Consider the following 22,026-nt stretch of genomic DNA (forward strand, 5'->3'; position numbering starts at 1 on the left):
AACATGCTATGTATTCCACCAGACTCTTCTGGAATACAAGAGGGAAGACGAAAAGCAAGAAACATATAATAAATACCAGGCAGGCGAGCTCTGGCAAGAACTACCAACTAATTCTCATCTGCTAAAGAGCAGGAGTTAGGTGTTCTAAGATTTTGAATGGGACACATGATGGTAAAATAATCTGTGGTGGGAATTTGACTAAGTTTTTACACCTTTGCATCTTTTAAAAGACAGTGACTAAGAAAACACGTCAGTGAGGCGGCTAAGGAAGATGCTTGGAATCTTTCCTGCAGCATAGAAATAGCTTCTAAAAATAAAATGCTGTTTTGATAGCAGAGTAAGCTTTCTGTTCTCACATTTCTAGGTGATAGTCACACATTATTACAGTTCATATCGTGAGGATCTAAAATACATAAATATTTGACAATTTTTACAAGAGCGTGCTAATACAAAAACATGGCACATGTATACAGACACATGGCCTTAAAGAAACTGAGGATGTGGCATGAATGGAAAAGGCTGTTTTAATGCCTGCGTACTCACCAAATTGCTGCAGAATGGGAAGCAGCTTTCCTATCTCAAATGTTTCTAGCATCCAAGTACTTAAAAGAGGGAGAAGCATCACATATGCTATTGGCGGCCTTGTGGCTAACTGAGGCAGGGGTTATATTTTGATATTGCCATGGTCAATCTTAACCTGTGTGATCCTTTATCTCCTATGAACAAGTGTTCCTATGAAACACTTAAGTGACCTGTGCCTACGGCTTGTAGACCAAAGCTCAGATCTTCTCTTGAAGTCCTCAACATCAGCTCTTTTCACCCAAGTGGCTGTCTCAACCTCCATCTTCTTCATTAATAGTCTCCACAGAAGCCAAATCCTTAGACACCTCATCACAGATACCGGGAAGAAGTTGAAAATAACTTGTTCCGAGAATGAGTCATGCCTTTATGTTTTGGCATAGATAAGACTCATGTCTGAATCTAAAACTGGTTTATTACTCAATTAACATTGATATTATGAACAAGGAAGAAGTCTCTGATGGATATATCATCTCTAGAAAAGAAAAAAGTGACCTTTCCTCTCACATTGCAATCTACCAGCATCAACCAGGCACATTTGCACCTCTGTGCCATCAGTGTGTGTAACACTGCACATCCACCTGTTGTTTGCACAAAAAGGACACCCAAAATGAGTAAGAAGCCTCTTCCCTCAGGAGGCCCTACTCTAGTGCAGAGAAAGGAACACCTTTTCCGAATGCCAAGAGCCGTGGAAACCCCTCTACCGCTCCCCAGCCTCAAAGATTCTCAGCAATACACTTTCCTTCTATGCTCTAGTTCCTAACTTCTTATACCTCAGAGCCTTTCATAACTCAGAACCAGTTCCTTGCATTAGGTCCAGAGTGCCATTTTACCACTGAGTTCTTTTCTTTCTGTTGGACTTTAATCTTCAGATACAGTGGAGCTGCTGCTCAAGGAGCTGCTTCTAATAAATTGGAGGCTTTCCATCTTGCTAGTTTTATTATTATTATTGACAGTTTTTTCCTGTGTGTGAGTGGGAATGTCATATTCTGAGTCATTTATGAAATGAAACTTTGTCATTCACTAATGTGCAAGCTGACAGTTCACTGCCCTCTGATGTTTTTCCACACCAAATCCATAGCCATGTTTTGCACACCTCTAAGTATTAAATGCCTTGTAACTTTTACTAATATTCTTCATTCTTGCTATTATTGTAAAATCTCTCCCTGGATTCCTTTGACCACCCCTCAACTAGTCACTCAGAATACCTGCTTGACAGCTGTTATCTCACCTGAGCTGACAAGTCTTACAGTTTCTTCACTGAACTATCTTGTGTCATTTGTTTTGTGAGCTTGTAAGTCCACATCCCTTTTTCTGATACAAACTTCTGCTTTCCTTTAGCTACTCTGCCTGCCTGCATTCTCGCACAGAAATTTCTTCTTCTCCAGCCCCAAAGTGTGCCCGATTCTAATTCAGTCCTCACTCTATTGGAGATAGTCTTCTGCCAGATCACCTCTCTAAGTGATGATTTCCTCACGTAATATTGGACACATGCTTTCCTCCAAGAAGACTCCTCTAGGCATCCTGATGGGTTGAGTGATTTTCTAACAGAGTGATGAGCTCTCTGCTGTGTTTTCTTATTACAATCTGAGCAAAGCTAGCATAAACACACAAGCCCCTAAGGAATTTACCCACAATGGATGGCCATAGTATGCTCTGTTGTGTAGCATTTGTCTTCTTAAAATAGGCAAGTCAGCGGTATGATATTGCACTTCATAGGACAGACCTTACATTTACTAGCTCTTATGCATGTACACTACTATCCTTCCTACATTCTCTGTATTTTGTCCTTAATATCCATGTTCACAGTTTAACTGAGTCACTTGTTGGATATCATCAAGACAGATGATGATTCTGTGATGCAAACAGAATATGTACATTGACCTAGATGGTGGATCCTGACATAGGGCACTATTTAACCAATTATTTGCTTAGTCCCAGAGTACTAAGTAAGTGCAAGCCTTTAAGAGATATGTGATTTCTTAAAATAAGACTTACGTTTTCCTCCTATACTCTCAATGTGTAGACCCTCTTTCCTTTACTATAACCACAACCCTGAAAGTCACATCATCAATGTACAAAAATTGCTGTTGCCAAGGAAGAGGTGACTCTTGAACTCTGTCTTTACCGGGGGAAAAATACTGTCCCCTCAGAAAAGAAGCACCTATGTCCCTGCAAAGGAATACATTTGAAGTCTCACGTGCCTCCATAGTAGGGGCAATAATAAGCCATTTTAGCTTAGAATCTAGGTAGTTCTCCAATGTTCCAATGCTGTGATTCTGTAATACAGTTCCTCATGTTGTGGTGACCCACAATTATACAATTATTTTGTTGCTACTTCATAACTATTATTTTATTACTGTTATGAATTATAACATAAATATCATATCGATATGCAGGATATCTGATGGTCACGGAGGGAGTTGCAACCCCCAGACTGAGAATCACTGCATCTGTCAGTGTTTTCTTTCCACTATTTCTTGTTGGGTTTTCCAACTGGGACTCATCAATCTGGATCCTATAACAGAATCAGCTTTAATTCCCCCAGTATCCTTCAGTCCCTTCCCAGTAAGACATCCTTTCTACAGAGTAGTATGCAGAGACTACAAAAGCTTTCTTTCATTTATCTGTGTATAAGAGCTCATTTGAATATTAGTATAACTATTTTCACTTAAACATGTCAGACTACACTGTACATTGCAGACTATGTCAAGCTTTGCATAGATGTTGCTTGGAGTCATTGAGCCATGCTGGAAACTTCTGGCATTTGACAAAAACAAACATTTTAGGTATCCTTTCCAAATTATTTGCCTAGGTTTCTCAGAACATAGGAAATAGTTTTATCCAATGACCCAGCTACACCACTACTGGGCATATGCCCAAAAGATGCTTCAAAGTATACAAGGACACATGCTCCACTATGATTATAGCAGCCTTATTTATAATAGCCAAAACCTGGAAACAACCTAGATGTCCATCAACAGAAGAATGGATACAGAAAACGTGGTACATTTACACAGTAGAATACTTCTCAGCTATTAAAAATAATGGCTTCCAGAAATTCACAGACAAATGGATGTAATTAGAAAATATCATCCTACCCGCGGATCCCGGCCCGCAGCAGCTCTCTGCTCCCAGACCCGGTGAGAGAGAGACCCAACCGCCTGGTCAGGTGGGCACTCCTGAGGCTGCAGAGCGGAAGAGACCACCAACACTGCTCACCCCTGCCCACATCCCTGGCCAAGAGGAAACTGTATAAGGCCTCTGGGCTCCCGTGGGGGAGGGCCCAGGAGCGGCAGGACCCCTGCCACAGACACCGCCGGACCCTGAAGGAAACAGACCGGATAAACAGTTCTCTGCACCCAAATCCCGTGGGAGGGAGAGCTAAACCTTCAGAGAGGCAGACAGGCCTGGGAAACCAGAAGAGACTGCTCCCTGCACACACATCTTGGACGCCAGAGGAAAAAGCCAAAGACCATCTGGAACCCTGGTGCACTGAAGCTCCCAGAAGGGGCGGCACAGGTCTTCCTGGTTGCTGCCGCTGCAGAGAGCCCCTGGGCAGCACCCCACGAGCGAACTTGAGCCTCGGGACCACAGGTAAGACCAAATTTTCTGCTGCAAGAAAGCTGCCTGGTGAGCTTGGGACACACGGAAGCAGAATTTCTCTAGAACCGGGCACGTTCTGTGTTTACCAGAAGTCCCACACCCGTGGATCCCGGCCCGCAGCAGCTCTCTGCTCCCAGACCCGGTGAGAGAGAGACCCAACCGCCTGGACAGGTGGGCACTCCTGAGGCTGCAGAGCGGAAGAGACCACCAACACTGCTCACCCCTGCCCACATCCCTGGCCCAAGAGGAAACTGTATAAGGCCTCTGGGCTCCCGTGGGGGAGGGCCCAGGAGCGGCAGGACCCCTGCCGGAGACACCGCCGGACCCTGAAGGAAACAGACCGGATAAACAGTTCTCTGCACCCAAATCCCGTGGGAGGGAGAGCTAAACCTTCAGAGAGGCAGACAGGCCTGGGAAACCAGAAGAGACTGCTCCCTGCACACACATCTCGGACGCCAGAGGAAAAAGCCAAAGACCATCTGGAACCCTGGTGCACTGAAGCTCCCGGAAGGGGCGGCACAGGTCTTCCTGGTTGCTGCCGCTGCAGAGAGCCCCTGGACAGCACCCCACGAGCAAACCTGAGCCTCGGGACCACAGGTAAGACCAAATTTTCTGCTGCAAGAAAGCTGCCTGGTGAACTCAAGACACAGGCCCACAGGAACAGCTGAAGACCTGTAGAGAGGAAAAACTACACGCCCGAAAGCAGAACACTCTGTCCCCATAACTGACTGAAAGAGAGGAAAACAGGTCTACAGCACTCCTGACACACAGGCTTATAGGACAGTCTAGCCACTGTCAGAAATAGCAGAACAAAGTAACACTAGAGATAATCTGATGGCGAGAGGCAAGCGCAGGAACCCAAGCAACAGAAACCAAGACTACATGCCATCATCGGAGCCCAATTCTCCCACCAAAACAAACATGGAATATCCAAACACACCAGAAAAGCAAGATCTAGTTTCAAAATCATATTTGATCATGATGCTGGAGGACTTCAGGAAAGACCTGAACACACTTAGGGAAGCACAGGAAAACATTAATAAACAAGTAAAAGCCTACAGAGAGGAATCGCAAAAATCCCTGAAAGAATTCCAGGAAAACACAATCAAACAGTTGAAGGAATTAAAAATGGAAATAGAAGCAATCAAGAAAGAACACATGGAAACAACCCTGGATATAGAAAACCAAAAGAAGAGACAAGGAGCTGTAGATACAAGCTTCACCAACAGAATACAAGAGATGGAAGAGAGAATCTCAGGAGCAGAAGATTCCATAGAAATCATTGACTCAACTGTCAAAGATAATGTAAAGCGGAAAAAGCTACTGGTCCAAAACATACAGGAAATCCAGGACTCAATGAGAAGATCAAACCTAAGGATAATAGGTATAGAAGAGAGTGAAGACTCCCAGCTCAAAGGACCAGTAAATATCTTCAACAAAATCATAGAAGAAAACTTCCCTAACCTAAAAAAAGAGATACCCATAGACATACAGGAAGCCTACAGAACTCCAAATAGATTGGACCAGAAAAGAAACACCTCCCGTCACATAATTGTCAAAACACCAAACGCACAAAATAAAGAAAGAATATTAAAAGCAGTAAGGGAAAAAGGTCAAGTAACATATAAAGGGAGACCTATCAGAATCACACCAGACTTCTCGCCAGAAACTATGAAGGCCAGAAGATCCTGGACTGATGTTATACAGACCCTAAGAGAACACAAATGCCAGCCCAGATTACTGTATCCAGCAAAACTCTCAATTAACATTGATGGAGAAACCAAGATATTCCATGACAAAACCAAATTTACACAATATCTTTCTACAAATCCAGCACTACAAAGGATAATAAATGGTAAAGCCCAACATAAGGAGGCAAGCTATACCCTAGAAGAAGCAAGAAACTAATTGTCTTGGCAACAAAACAAAGAGAATGAAAGCACACAAACATAACCTCACATCAAATATGAATATAACGGGAAGCAATAATCACTATTCCTTAATATCTCTCAATATCAATGGCCTCAACTCCCCAATAAAAAGACATAGATTAACAAACTGGATACGCAACGAGGACCCTGCATTCTGCTGCCTACAGGAAACACACCTCAGAGACAAAGACAGACACTACCTCAGAGTGAAAGGCTGGAAAACAACTTTCCAAGAAAATGGTCAGAAGAAGCAACCTGGAGTAGCCATTCTAATATCAAATAAAATCAATTTCCAACTAAAAGTCATCAAAAAAGATAAGGAAGGACACTTCATATTCATCAAAGGAAAAATCAACCAAGATGAACTCTCAATCCTAAATATCTATGCCCCAAATACAAGGGCACCTACATATGTAAAAGAAACCTTACTAAAGCTCAAAACACACATTGCACCTCACACAATAATAGTGGGAGATTTCAACACCCCACTCTCATCAATGGACAGATCATGGAAACAGAAATTAAACAGTGATGTAGACAGACTAAGAGAAGTCATGAGCCAAATGGACTTAACGGATATTTATAGAACATTCTATCCTAAAGCAAAAGGATATACCTTCTTCTCAGCTCCTCATGGTACTTTCTCCAAAATTGACCATATAATTGGTCAAAAAACGGGCCTCAACAGGTACAGAAAGATAGAAATAATCCCATGCGTGCTATCGGACCACCACGGCCTAAAACTGGTCTTCAATAACAATAAGGGAAGAATGCCCACATATACGTGGAAATTGAACAATGCTCTACTCAATGATAACCTGGTCAAGGAAGAAATAAAGAAAGAAATTAAAAACTTTTTAGAATTTAATGAAAATGAAGATACAACATACTCAAACTTATGGGACACAATGAAAGCTGTGCTAAGAGGAAAACTCATAGCGCTGAGTGCCTGCAGAAAGAAACAGGAAAGAGCATATGTCAGCAGCTTGACAACACACCTAAAAGCTCTAGAACAAAAAGAAGCAAATACACCCAGGAGGAGTAGAAGGCAGGAAATAATCAAACTCAGAGCTGAAATCAACCAAGTAGAAACAAAAAGGACCATAGAAAGAATCAACAGAACCAAAAGTTGGTTCTTTGAGAAAATCAACAAGATAGATAAACCCTTAGCCAGACTAACGAGAGGACACAGAGAATGTGTCCAAATTAACAAAATCAGAAATGAAAAGGGAGACATAACTACAGATTCGGAGGAAATTCAAAAAATCATCAGATCTTACTATAAAAACCTATATTCAACAAAATTTGAAAATCTTCAGGAAATGGACAATTTCCTAGACAGATACCAGGTATCGAAGTTAAATCAGGAACAGATAAACCAGTTAAACAACCCCATAACTCCTAAGGAAATAGAAGCAGTCATTAAAGGTCTCCCAACCAAAAAGAGCCCAGGTCCAGACGGGTTTAGTGCAGAATTCTATCAAACCCTCATAGAAGACCTCATACCAATATTGTCCAAACTATTCCACAAAATTGAAACAGATGGAGCCCTACCGAATTCCTTCTATGAAGCCACAATTACTCTTATACCTAAACCACACAAAGACACAACAAAGAAAGAGAACTTCAGACCAATTTCCCTTATGAATATCGACGCAAAAATACTCAATAAAATTCTGGCAAACCGAATTCAAGAGCACATCAAAACAATCATCCACCATGATCAAGTAGGCTTCATCCCAGGCATGCAGGGATGGTTTAATATACGGAAAACCATCAACGTGATCCATTATATAAACAAACTGAAAGAACAGAACCACATGATCATTTCATTAGATGCTGAGAAAGCATTTGACAAAATTCAACACCCCTTCATGATAAAAGTCCTGGAAAGAATAGGAATTCAAGGCCCATACCTAAACATAGTAAAAGCCATATACAGCAAACCAGTTGCTAACATTAAACTAAATGGAGAGAAACTTGAAGCAATCCCACTAAAATCAGGGACTAGACAAGGCTGCCCACTCTCTCCCTACTTATTCAATATAGTTCTTGAAGTTCTAGCCAGAGCAATCAGGCAACAAAAGGAGATCAAAGGGATACAGATCGGAAAAGAAGAGGTCAAAATATCACTATTTGCAGATGACATGATAGTATATTTAAGTGATCCCAAAAGTTCCACCAGAGAACTACTAAAGCTGATAAACAACTTCAGCAAAGTGGCTGGGTATAAAATTAACTCAAATAAATCAGTTGCCTTCCTCTATACAAAAGAGAAACAAGCCGAGAAAGAAATTAGGGAAACGACACCCTTCATAATAGACCCAAATAATATAAAGTACCTCGGTGTGACTTTAACCAAGCAAGTAAAAGATCTGTACAATAAGAACTTCAAGACACTGAGGAAAGAAATTGAAGAAGACCTCAGAAGATGGAAAGATCTCCCATGCTCATGGATTGGCAGGATTAATATGGTAAAAATGGCCATTTTACCAAAAGCAATCTACAGATTCAATGCAATCCCCATCAAAATACCAATCCAATTCTTCAAAGAGTTAGACAGAACAATTTGCAAATTCATCTGGAATAACAAAAAACCCAGGATAGCTAAAGCTATCCTCAACAATAAAAGGACTTCAGGGGGAATCACTATCCCTGAACTCAAGCAGTATTACAGAGCAATAGTGATAAAAACTGCATGGTATTGGTACAGAGACAGACAGATAGACCAATGGAATAGAATTGAAGACCCAGAAATGAACCCACACACCTATGGTCACTTGATTTTTGACAAAGGAGCCAAAACCATCCAATGGAAAAAAGATAGCATTTTCAGCAAATGGTGCTGGTTCAACTGGAGGGCAACATGTAGAAGAATGCAGATCGATCCATGCTTATCACCCTGTACAAAGCTTAAGTCCAAGTGGATCAAGGACCTCCACATCAAACCAGACACACTCAAACTAATACAAGAAAAACTAGGGAAGCATCTGGAACACATGGGCACTGGAAAAAATTTCCTGAACAAAACACCAATGGCTTATGCTCTAAGATCAAGAATCGACAAATGGGATCTTATAAAACTGCAAAGCTTCTGTAAGGCAAAGGACACTGTGGTTAGGACAAAACGGCAACCAACAGATTGGGAAAAGATCTTTACCAATCCTACAACAGATAGAGGCCTTATATCCAAAATATACAAAGAACTCAAGAAGTTAGACCGCAGGGAAACAAATAACCCTATTAAAAAATGGGGTTCAGAGCTAAACAAAGAATTCACAGCTGAGGAATGCCGAATGGCTGAGAAACACCTAAAGAAATGTTCAACATCTTTAGTCATAAGGGAAATGCAAATCAAAACAACCCTGAGATTTCACCTCACACCAGTGCGATTGGCTAAGATCAAAAACTCAGGTGACAGCAGATGCTCGCGAGGATGTGGAGAAAGAGGAACACTCCTCCATTGTAGGTGGGATTGCAGACTGGTAAAACCATTCTGGAAATCAGTCTGGAGGTTCCTCAGAAAATTGGACATTGAACTGCCTGATGATCCAGCTATACCTCTCTTGGGCATATACCCAAAAGATGCCTCAACATATAAAAGAGACACGTGCTCCACTATGTTCATCGCAGCCTTATTTATAATAGCCAGAAGCTGGAAAGAACCCAGATGCCCTTCAACAGAGGAATGGATACAGAAAATGTGGTACATCTACACAATGGAATATTACTCAGCTATCAAAAACAACGAGTTTATGAAATTCGTAGGCAAATGGTTGGAACTGGAAAATATCATCCTGAGTGAGCTAACCCAATCACAGAAAGACATACATGGTATGCACTCATTGATAAGTGGCTATTAGCCCAAATGCTTGAATTACCCTAGATCCCTAGAACAAACGAAACTCAAGACGGATGATCAAAATGTGAATGCTTCACTCCTTCTTTAAATGAGGAAAAAGAATACCCTTGGCAGGGAAGGGAGAGGCAAAGATTAAAACAGAGACTGAAGGAACACCCATTCAGAGCCTGCCCCACATGTGGCCCATACATATACAGCCACCCAATTAGACAAGATGGATGAAGCAAAGAAGTGCAGACCGACAGGAGCCGGATGTAGATCGCTCCTGAGAGACACAGCCAGAATACAGCAAATATAGAGGCGAATGCCAGCAGCAAACCACTGAACTGAGAATAGGTCCCCTATTGAAGGAATCAGAGAAAGAACTGGAAGAGCTTGAAGGGGCTCGAGACCCCAAAAGTACAACAATGCCAAGCAACCAGAGCTTCCAGGGACTAAGCCACTACCTAAAGACTATACATGGACTGACCCTGGACTCTGACCCCATAGGTAGCAACGAATATCCTAGTAAGAGCACCAGTGGAAGGGGAAGCCCTGGGTCCTGCTAAGACTGAACCCACAGTGAACTAGTCTATGGGGGGAGGGCGGCAATGGGGGGAGGGTTGGGAGGGGAACACCCATAAGGAAGGGGAGGGGGGAGGGGGATGTTTGCCCGGAAACCGGGAAAGGGAATAACACTCGAAATGTATATAAGAAATACTCAAGTTAATAAAAATAAATAAATAAATAAATAAATAAATAAATTCAAAAAAAAAAAAAAGAAAATATCATCCTGAGTGAAGTAACCAAGACACAAAAGAACACACATGATATGTTCTCACTGATAAGTGGATATTAACCCAAAAAGTTCAGAATACCCATGTTACAGCCAACAGACTATATGAAGCTCAAGAAGAAGGAAGTAAATGCTTCAATCCTCCTTAGATGGGGGGAAAATAATCACAGGAGATAAAGAGAGTCAGGAACCAGGGAGGGAGAGAGGAGGGGGGTGGAAAATGGAGGTCAGGATCAGGTATGGGAAGGGTCAGGAGAGAAGTACACATGGTCAGGACATTGAATAGAAATAAGTAGCAGTGGGTATTGGGGAAATGGGAGTAGCCATTAGAAAGTCCAAGATAGCAGGGAAGCAAGACCCAATGGGGATGACATTAGCTGAAAGACCCAAAGAAGGGGATATAGAACCTGCAGTGTCACCTTCCAGTAGATAGACATGGCCCCCAGGTGAGGGATGGACCCATCCAACTATCTCAAAAATAGTTACCCAGAATTGCTTCTATCTAAAGGAAATACAGGGACAAAAAATGGAGCAAAGACTGAAGGAAAGGCCACCCAGAGACCACCTCACCTAGGGATCCATCCCATCTGCAGACACCAAACCCAGACACTATTGCTGATGCCAAGAAACACTTGCTGAGAGAAGCCTGGTATGGCAATACCCTGACAGGTTCTGCCAGCCCCTGACCAATAGAGATGCAGATACTTATAGCCAAATATTTTATTGAGCCTGGGGACCCCAATGGAAATGCTAGGAGAAGGACTGAAGGAGCTGACGAGGATTACATCCCCATGGGAAGAACAACATCAACTAACTGAACCATCCAGAGCTCCCAGGAAATAAAGTACCAACCAAAGAGAATAACTGGAAGGATCCATGGCTCCAGCTACATATGTAGCAAAGGATGGCCTTATGTGGTATCAGTGGGAGGGGAGGCACTTGGTCCTGTGGAGGCTCAGTGCCCCAGCGTAGGGGGATGATAGAGTGGTGAGGAAGTAGTCAGTGAATGGGTGGAGGAGCACCCTCATAAAGGTGAAAAGAAGGGGGGATGGGATGGGAAGTTTGCGGAGGAGAAACCAGGAAGGGGGACAACATTTGTAAATAAAATATGTAAATAAGTAAAATAACCAATAAAAATCCCAAATTATTTTCCTGTAACTCACACATTTCCGCTTCTCCATGATATACTTTTGCTGTACCACTTTCCCCATCAGCCTTCTTAGCAATCCTCTAAATGATATTTACACCATTGTTGTTACTACTACCAGTGGAGCATAAAGAAAACAAAATTCTTTGTGAGAGGAATTAGCTAATTACATATTGAAAGATATCAATTAAAATTACCTCTGTCTATGAATGCAGAATGGCAACAATTTCAAGTATCTAAAATTGAATACTTTCAAAAGACTCAACCAGTGCTCTCCCAAACATGTACAGTATTATTCCTCATACATGTGCATAGGCATGCACACACAGAAAGACACATTCATGATGCCCTCTTTCCTCTCTTGACACCTGCATATATTCTAATCTACACAAATAAGGAGATCTCGTGGGTGTAGTCAAGAACTATGACATCATAAGTACTCAATCTAGAGCAACCAAAGGATGCACACTTTCCTCAAAACTGCCATGAGAGTTAGGCTTCTCTCAGCTGTGGTGCTATGTTTCCTGGGAACAGGTGAGTCCTGGAAATTGGTATGTCCTTGGCAATGAGGGCAAACTGCATTCTATTTCTTCTATGCCTTGCCTAACAGACTTTTCTAATATCAGGGTTCTTGGTTATCTTGTCATCACTCCCTCTTTTTCACTAACAGGCCTTGTGGACATGAATGTAACACAGATGCCAAGAAACCTCATCAAAAGAGTGGGAAAGAATGTTTTGCTGGAATGTGTACAGGACATGAAACATGAACGCATGTACTGGTATCGACAAGACCCAGATCTGGGGCTACGGCTGATTTACCTCTCATATGATGTTGATAGTAACAGTGAAGGAGACATCCATAAAGGATACAAGGTCTCTCGGAAGAAAAGGGAGAATTTCTCCCTGATTCTGGAGTCTGCTAAAACTAACCACACATCTGTGTACTTCTGTGCCAGCAGTTTATCCACAGCTCTACACAACCACATCCTTTTTGCACAAAAATAGTCTATGGGAAGGATATGGTTTCACCTCATGCCTAATGCTACCTTTCATGCCAGTTAGAAAATGGTGGCCAATAAAGAGGAACCTCTACGCATTCACACATTATAAGAAAAAAAAAAACAAGGAAAAAGAGCACAGGATATTCTCACTCCTCATAACCCAAAAGACTAAAAGACAATGTGAACTTGCCCGCCACAAAATATGGGCTACCCCGAAACTAAATTCATGAGACTGCTACCCTACAAGGAGAAGTCCTCTTTCATATTTACACTACAACACTGTCTGACATTTTAATAATTTTATCCTTTCATTTTAATACTCCATCACTTTAACTAAGCTTTGTGTACTTTGCACTGAGTCACCAGGGGGCAGTCACACCTTTCAGCTCTTTACATAGACTTTACTGTCTGTCTAGATCCAAAGGTTTATAAAGTTTGGATTTTATTTATCCCTTTAAAAACTGAGCAAGTCTTACTAATAAAAAAGCAAGACCAGATTCTCTTACCACTTAAATTTCATTGGAACGTCTCCAGTCAGGACAAGAATAATGCATTGTGCAGGTGGTTAGGCTATAACTATTCTTATAAACACTTGGAAAGTCTTTTTGGAAGAATGAAACACAGAAAACTGAGTCTCAAATTACAAGATTTTTTTCTTTAAACCACAAATAAGACAAAACAAACCTCCAACAACATATTTAAAATTTTAATTTCTTTTATTTATTTTTGCAGTTGAGTGGGTGTGCACATGCACATGTACGTCAGAGGACAGCTTGCTGGGATTGAACTCAGATTGTCAGTTTTGGCTGTAGATGCCTTTAACCACTGATCTACCTAGCTGGTCCTATGAAAAAATATTATTATTCTATGCTATAATTTTATGCAAAGGAAGACAGTAATGAAAAGTAAATGTGCATTACAATGTTGAAATTTACAAGCGATATTAGATATGAGCAGATGCAGGATAATAGTAGGCAAGGACAGAAGAACTTTCAAAAAGAAAACAATATTCTCCCTGAAGTGAAGGAAATGTCCATCTAGAAAACAAGTAACTCCTGTCTTAAGAAAACATCAAGAACAGAGACAAGAAATCAGGACAAAGTATAATTGCTTAGCAAAGTTATATACAAAGATCTTTGGTGCATGTGCAAACCTGGTATTACCCATAAATCCACTGTTTCCCACACAAACACTGTTGTGACTCAGGGAAGGTAAAAGAGAAGAACCAGGTCTGAGTAGTAGTTTCATTCCCATCATACCAGGGGTCTTCTACACCCCAATAAAGTTGAATGCCTGGTTCAGCGGTTGCCATGTTTGTCACCCTAGTTTCCTGACACTTGTCTCCATAACACCCCTGACATAAAAATATGCAGAAATGCAATAACGTTTGTGTAAACAGTACATCTAAAGGGACTAAAAGATTGTTGGACTAGGAAGCTGGAGTTTCTGAATAAATTGAAAATAATTGCTGAGAAAAGTTCACAATATAGCACATTAAATCTCACTAATGCCCTGAAAATATTGCCTATTATTTTAACACACATCTATCATTTCCCAGGAAAAGGCTGCTTTAAATCTGCCCATGAAAACACAGTTTCTAATTATAAATTTGGGCCAATCTAACAGTAAATTATCCAATATTAAATGGAAGTTTCAGGTGAAGGATGAGAAGCTTCCTCCTACAGTAGATGAAACTAAGACTGGGCAGCAGGAAGGGAGTGAGAGATTTTGGAATACTCAGTCCTAAATGAGATAATATCTTTACCAAATCCCTTTCCTTATTGCTCAGGGAGCAATGCAGAAGAGAAGGCTGAAAGATTTTAAGAGTCAAAAACAATGGATGAGAATGGGTGTGTGTGCACATTCATGCTTTTGTGAGTGTTTTCATTCACATGATCTCAGAGGACAGAAAATGCCTTGGCTCACTGGGCTAGCTAGTTGGTCCTATGAAAATATATTATTATTCTATGCTACATTTTGATACAGAGGAAATAGGAATAAAGAGTAAATATGCATTATATAATGTTGAGGGTTAAATTTACAAGAGATTAGACATGAGCAGATGGGGGATAATACTAGGCAAGAACAGAAGAACTTTAAAAAAAATATGGAATGAAACAGAGATTGGAAGGAAAAAAATAAAAGTGGAAGATGTCACAGTGTTCCTCGCTGGGACGAATTGAGGCAGGGGTTTTGCCTACAGGAAAGGAGAGCTAGGAGGAATTGTTTGTTCTCTAAAGATTACAGAGGTGTTCCAGGAACTATATACAATACAGTAATCTTGACGGCGAGACAATATTCTTACAAGAAAAGACAATGGACCTGTATTAAAATAACGTGCTCATAGCCACACATCTTGTGAACTTGGTCATTGACTTTAGTTTTATTTCTGAATGCTATGTAAGATGTGTTGGCTGGTGTCTCTTATAGTAATTGCCGAATGACACTCTGATTGGCTTAGTTTTTTTTTTTAAACACAGGCCAGGTAGCCAATTAAATCCTTTTGCTCTGGTTCCTTTCTACACATGATGCTTCTGAAGAACCTGGATTCTTTTGACAGGCCACTTTCCCTCCATGGAGCTAGATTTTTGCAAGGCTATGAAACCTTGTGTTGTGTAGAGGATACGCAGCCTATATTTTGCCAGCATTTGTGTCATTGGAAATGTCTGATCCAGTCTGGTCTGGTTGCTTATCATTTGTCCTGTCTACTTGTCACTTTGAGACTATTATTAGTAAATCTGAATTAAATTCTCCAGTGTGTAGATTCCAAAGTTTGTCTCTTTTCATACCGGTTCACTTTATCAACTTCTCAGGGAAACACAATCCAGTCATATCCTAAGAAAGAATAAAATAAAACTAAAAGCTTTGAGCCTAACATAAATAAAAATATCTTTTTATATATCTTTCATATCTGGAGTTTGTAGGAAAATCTGTGTTCAAAATTACAGTCTATCTAAATTTTATAGACTTTTCCATGTCATTTTATAATTCCCTGTTATCAAAAGAGTGGTGACTGCCAGAGGGAGACGTGTCAGTTTTCCTTAGGGATGTGGTACTTAAGGGGCTAGCCGTAACCCAGAGATGATCCTACACCCACACTCATACAGCAAGCACTAAGCAGACAAAAAGAGAAGCGTATGGAGTTAACAAGTAAGAATGGTGGGGGCACAAGGAAGGTTTATGGGGATATATGTGGAAGCAAGAATGAGTGATGTGTGCTTGATCCACATATACTATATGCATGTATTATCAATCAGTAAAATAATCGAATGTTATTTACTTTTCCAATACTTTTGTTCACTAAAGTTTATAGTTTTAGTTCATAACAGTTTTCTTGTCTTGAGTATTTTCAATCCTAAGGATTTTGAAACTCTGTCAAGATAAATCTTTGATGCATTTGATCTACTTTCATACATACAGGTAAACACATGTATCATGTGGACACACAAACATGTATACATTTGAATATAAATAGGAGAGAGAATGAAGGGCAAACTGGGAGAGTAGTTTTAATAACAGAAACCTGGAATCAGAGGAATAAGACAGGTTAGTCTTGCAAGATTATTTTTCTGAATTTTATATTTGCTTCAGGAAGTCAGGTTTACCATTCCCAGTTACCAGGTGGTAAGACACAGTAACCTGTAATATGACGGAATCTTTGGCAACTCTGATGTAAATCCGTAGTTCTGGGATGGCAAAGAAATAAATCTGAGTCCTAAATTTGTCACTTCCTCTTAGATTTTGTGACATTGTATTAAGTTAAGCCCTTTAATTCATGAAACTTTTCAATTTGTAAAATACAGTGACAATGATGTCTAAATAACCTCTCCTCGGGCTGGAGAGATGGCTCAGCAGTTCAGAGCGCTGTTGCTCATGCGGAGGACCCAGGCTTGACCCCTAGCACACATATTGCAACTTCAGTTCCAAAGGATCTCTTCTGACCTTCAAGGGAACCAGAACATTCATGCACATAAGATAAAATAAATGATTCTGGCTTTTAAAAATTATTCAGCCCATCAACAACACAGACAATTCAGGCAAATAACAAGAAATTAGCTCTGACATTTTTTCCCCACAAATAAACTATTTAAGTATTTACATAATATAAGGAATTGGTTATATCATAACGACAAACCACAGCCCTATGGTCAAACTTTTTAAAGGAATGACCTGATTCATAGTATAAACTAAACTAAATTAGAATAAAGTAAATGTTGCTACAAATGTTCAGGGATTAAGTAGAATATTAGTGATTGTGATATTGAATTAAAGAAATATATATGGGATAAAGGCATACATAAACATTCATCTAATTTTTGTTTTAACAAACAGAGCAGGCAAGAAAAAGTACTTTAATGATTTTCTGAACCTCAAGGACAAAAATAAAGTTAATGACACTTACTGGAAGGATTGGACTTCAGAAACAGATGCTAGTTTAGTATTGCATGGATGTTGGCACAGGAAAAATAAGTTCAGTTAGGGACAGCATAATGAAGACAACAGACAGTTAAAATTCATTAAAGCCAATATTACATCTCATTTGTGTTTGTATACTCAAAGATTGGCACATATGTGGTACTTAGTAATGATGGATAGATGAATGTTGCGCAGGTGGTTAAGTGCATTCTGGGATGCCTTTTGAACAAATGACTCATTATAAGTGAATAGCTAAGCAGTTCCCCTAGAGGGCAATGCATGTTTTATATGTAGCAAAAAGTCAACCTCCTACATAAAGAACAAGTAAGGGAGCAGTTACACCGTGTGGAGGGAAGATGGGTGTGAGTGTGATGCTTTAGTGCCTTTCCTCAGGAAAGAGACCACTGCTTAAGGATGTGGATTTTCCTGCTACTTCTTTGTAGCCAAGGTAGGAGCCTTGCCAAGAGCAGAGCCTTGAGTTAGTGTTAATAATGCTGAGCTGAGGTATGCAGAGACTTTTTCTCTCCCAAAACAGAATAGCTGAAGGATGAGGGAAACATCTTAGATTAGAGGATTCTGCCAGAAACTGTTGGCAAAGGGGGGTGTGCTACATGATTTGGGGTGTGGGTGATATCAGAAAATAAAGCAGAGAGTATCTGTCTTCATAGATGTCTGAATCGAAACTTATTTACCTTCATGAATCTCTCTCTCTCTTAAACTAGGCTCTGTGTTCAGTGTCTTCCTCTACCAAAAGCCAAACAGGGACATCTGTCAAAGTGGAACTTCACTGAAAATCCAGTGTGTTGTTGATAGTCAAGTTGCTTTGATGTTCTGGTACCAACAGTTCCAGGGACAAAACTTGATGCTCATGGCAACTGCAAATGAAGGCTCTGAAGCCACATACGAGAGTGGATTCTCCAGGGAAAAGTTTCCAATCAGCCGCCCAAACCTAACATTCTCCACACTGACAGTGAACAACGCAAGACCTGAAGACAGCAGTGTCTATTTCTGTAGTTCTGGAGACACAGTGCTGATGACAAGGGAGAGATCTCAACAAGAACCCCGTCTCCTTCCATTGAGCTCTCCCCAGATGAGCCTGAGGGCCCAGCTGACTTATTGTGAAAACCACAGGTTCGGGTGACACCTGTTCATATGTCTGTGGCCACCATGGACATGAATGGTAGCTGGGAATAGAGAGAGAATCTTTAGGACTCACAAAAGAACTCATGAGAAATGATGGGCAAATTTTCACCCAGAAATATGCTTTCAAATATTCTGAAAGACATATACCTTCAAGTAACAATGTTTTAGATTTTCTATCAGTGACATATTTACTTATTATTTCTATTTTATTTCATGTGATTGGGTATAGTGCTGGTATCTTATATTAATCTTTGTTGACTGATTTTATTTATTAAGACTGTACAGTATTCCAGATACACGATATGACTTGTGAATGAGAGGTCAATGTAAATTTTGCAAAATTTCAGTGGCCTGCTATATTGACGAGCTTTGGAGTCTTCTATGAGGTCTAAGTTACATTAAACTATCTCCTTTAATTGCCCTCAGCACCTTATATCACCACAAAGAAAGAGGTGCAATACTCATTCATTCCTTTTAACTTACTTGCCTATGGAACCTATGCCCAAGATGTCAGCCTAACCCAGATCTTCTTAACAGTCTATTGCCAGAGGCAGGCTGATTATTATGAGGTTGAGGCCAGTCTGGTATACATAGTTTCAAGCCAGCCATAGTAAGAGTATGTCTTTAAAAAAGAAAAAGAGGAGGAAGGAGGAGGAATAAAAGGAGGAAGAGGAAGAAGAGGAGGAAGAGGAGAAGGAGGAGGAGGAGGAAGAGGAGGAGGAGGAGGAGGAAGAGGAGGAGGAGGAGAAGAAGAAGAAGAAGAAGAAGAAGAAGAAGAAGAAGAAGAAGAAGAAGAAGAAGAAGAAGAAGAAGAAGAAGAAGAAGAAGAAGAAGAAGAAGAAAAGACAAATGTAGTGGCACAGCCTCCATCCCAAACCCCAAGGAGGCTGACAGTCTGGGTCTGCACAGAAAAACCCAGTCTCAAGAATGAAACTATAAAGACAAAGCAAACTAAAAGGGCTTTTAGTAAATAGGGGGTCTTGTCTGGATTTTTTTCAGTTACTGTTTATAAGAGGAAACCACAGAGCAAATTCACTGTGTTCTAGTGATCACCACATGTGTTCATCTTGGGCTGTTTTATGACTTTCCTACCTCTGTTTGTACACAGCACTCATACAGAAAGGTTATACTGAGTATCTGTCCGTCATTTATGGCAGTAAAGGAAAACAGAAGGTTGAGATTCAAGTCTCACATACAATGCCTTTCATGGAAGGCTCTTTATATATGCTTTACTTGCACCAAACTGAGAGACCCCCCCACCAAAAAAAATCCAACTCCACCTGGGCTTTATACACCAAAAATGGCATGCCAGGCCTCGGTGCTGAAGGAGATCCTGACTTATGGTGACACAAACAGAGCCTAGCTTGTTCTGTCCAGTTGTTCCTTATTTTAAGGATGTTGCATGCACATTCTACAGTTATCCTAGTGACTGCATGGGAAATCTGAAGTAGTTCCTGGTGTGAAGAACCTCATTGGAGGGTATCACAGCTTTGGAACATGATCATAAACTCGTCTACCTGTGAGCTATTATTTTTTCCTTTGAAAAGCTGTTCCAGGTTCATCTCCACATTTAGATCCAGTTGTTATTTGATCTGAAAACTTGTGAATATGTAACTCAAAAAGACCAAGCCAGAGGAGCAATTCAGTGTCAAGAGCATATTCCTGAGTCTCATGAAATTCATGTCTTTTGTACACCTACCTCTTGATATATGTCTAGTAGCATGGAAATACCTTATGACAGGTGAACACATGAGTCTGTTTTCTGGATGTATGGGCACACATATTATTCTTAAAGATAGTGTTGAAGGAACTCCTGAGCCCACACTCTGTCCTGTGAATTCAGTTGTTGACATTTTACAGAAGTTGAGCTTGCCTATGGTCACATGATTATTTAGTCTCTATACATCTTCAATGCTATGATTCTACTTTTGGCATTTGTTCCTGCTCCAACCATGGCAATTTCTTATCCTTTTTTTTTCATTTTTCACAAATGTTGCTATGTTATTTTTATAGTTGAACAAAAGTCTATTGTGTACATATAGCACCCTTTCATTGCCTGGTAAGTTTCTTTAGACCTATTGATCAGTTCATTCATACCTCTACTCCAAATGGCCACTTGTCATTTCATCTCCCTTTAAATTACATTAATCTTAATTTTTAGGAAACTCCCTTGGATCATTTAGAATGACAATTCAAAAATGATTGCTCTTTGAATATTTTTAATTATTTTATTGATTTTTATTTAAGGATATTTGAAGTGGAAATTTCTGGGTTTTTTGTTTTTTGTTTGTTTTTGTTTTGTTTTCTATTCTTTTGAGATTCAATTGTGTCATGTGATTTTTTTTTTCTGGAAACTGCCTTATAGATGTTTTACTGAAGCAAACACATGGGAGGATGTTTTCTGAGAACAGCCATGTGGTGTTTTTCTAAAAGCTGCCCAGAAAAAGGGCATGCGATGTTTTGCTAGAGTGGATGCTTGAGAGAACAGGTGATGTTTGGAAAGGGTATAACTATAATCCAACAGGCACTGGATAATGGTCTGCCTTGCCACTCTTTGCTGATCATCGTTTGAGGTGACTCTGTAGAGAGAAATGTACCAAGCTTCTTGCTGCTTTCACAGATTCAGGCTGTTTTGCAGAACTTTGTGGTTTCTTCTGGGTGGAGCTGCCATTGCTGATTCGTGAATGGTGTTTGTGAATGGATAGAGCTCCCACTGCTGATTCACGTGAACTGAACTGAAATGATCCGAACAATGAAATTGGAATTGCGCAAACGAAATATTTCTAAACAGGTCCACATCCCCCTTTGCCTTATTAACTTTTCCTTCTGCTGGTGGGTGGTGAGCTAGAAGAGAAGTTAAAGCGTTTAAGTACCCTTATTTATGTAGGTTTTGAAAAATCTAAGGCTACAGATAGTCAACATTCAATTCGAACTTCCACAGAGGATGATGATGATGATGATGTCTATGATGATGATGGTGGTGGTGGTGGTGGCGGCGGCGGTGATGTCATTCATGCCTGTGTTTCTGGCTTGTGGAATCAGCTAATTTTTTTTATCAAGTTTGTTTATTTCCTTTTTTATGATGTGACTTGATATTGTGAATATCAAGAGTTCTTTAAATATTGCTGAAAGTATTTTTTTCTGAAAGTATTTGTGTTTTCTCTGACAAACACTTGAGAGTTTTAAAGTCCTAATAGCATTTTATTTGATAATTCTTATTGTTTCCTGGTTGTAGAAATGCTTGTGCCCCCCTCAACTATCATATAATAACCATATGTATGTGTGAATATATATATATATATGTATGTGTGTGTGTGTGTGTGTGTGTGTATGTGTGTGTAATTCTGTTTACCAATATTCCTTGTTTCTGAACCTTTCTGGCTTTTCCTCTCACTTAGTGTGTAGTTGTACCTACAGCCTATCTCATAAGCAAATATATCTTAAACAACCTCTGGTCCTAACAAAGTCTGGCAGGTGCTCTTCTGCCTCCACATACACTGATGCTTTAGGACACTGATTTTGTGAACATAGGTGAGTTTGTTTACCTGAAGGTTGCATTGCCAACC

At 40.2% G+C, this 22,026-nt stretch overlaps 2 gene segments (V, D, J or C); both read left to right on the forward strand.

The window, feature by feature from the left end:
• The first annotated feature begins 12,354 nt into the window (after positions 1–12,354).
• Positions 12,355–12,939, forward strand: LOC102554450 (T-cell receptor beta chain V region PHDS203-like). The segment is given in 2 exon segments: positions 12,355–12,434; positions 12,571–12,939. Coding segments are annotated over 2 exon segments (408 nt in total).
• A 4,661-nt stretch (positions 12,940–17,600) lies between these two features.
• LOC134486879 (T cell receptor beta variable 29-1-like) lies at positions 17,601–18,458 on the forward strand. The segment is given in 2 exon segments: positions 17,601–17,765; positions 18,040–18,458. Coding segments are annotated over 2 exon segments (453 nt in total).
• Positions 18,459–22,026: the final 3,568 nt, after the last annotated feature.

The sequence above is a fragment of the Rattus norvegicus genome, chromosome 4, assembly GCF_036323735.1.
Source record: "Rattus norvegicus strain BN/NHsdMcwi chromosome 4, GRCr8, whole genome shotgun sequence".
Classification (NCBI taxonomy): Eukaryota; Metazoa; Chordata; class Mammalia; order Rodentia; family Muridae; genus Rattus; species Rattus norvegicus.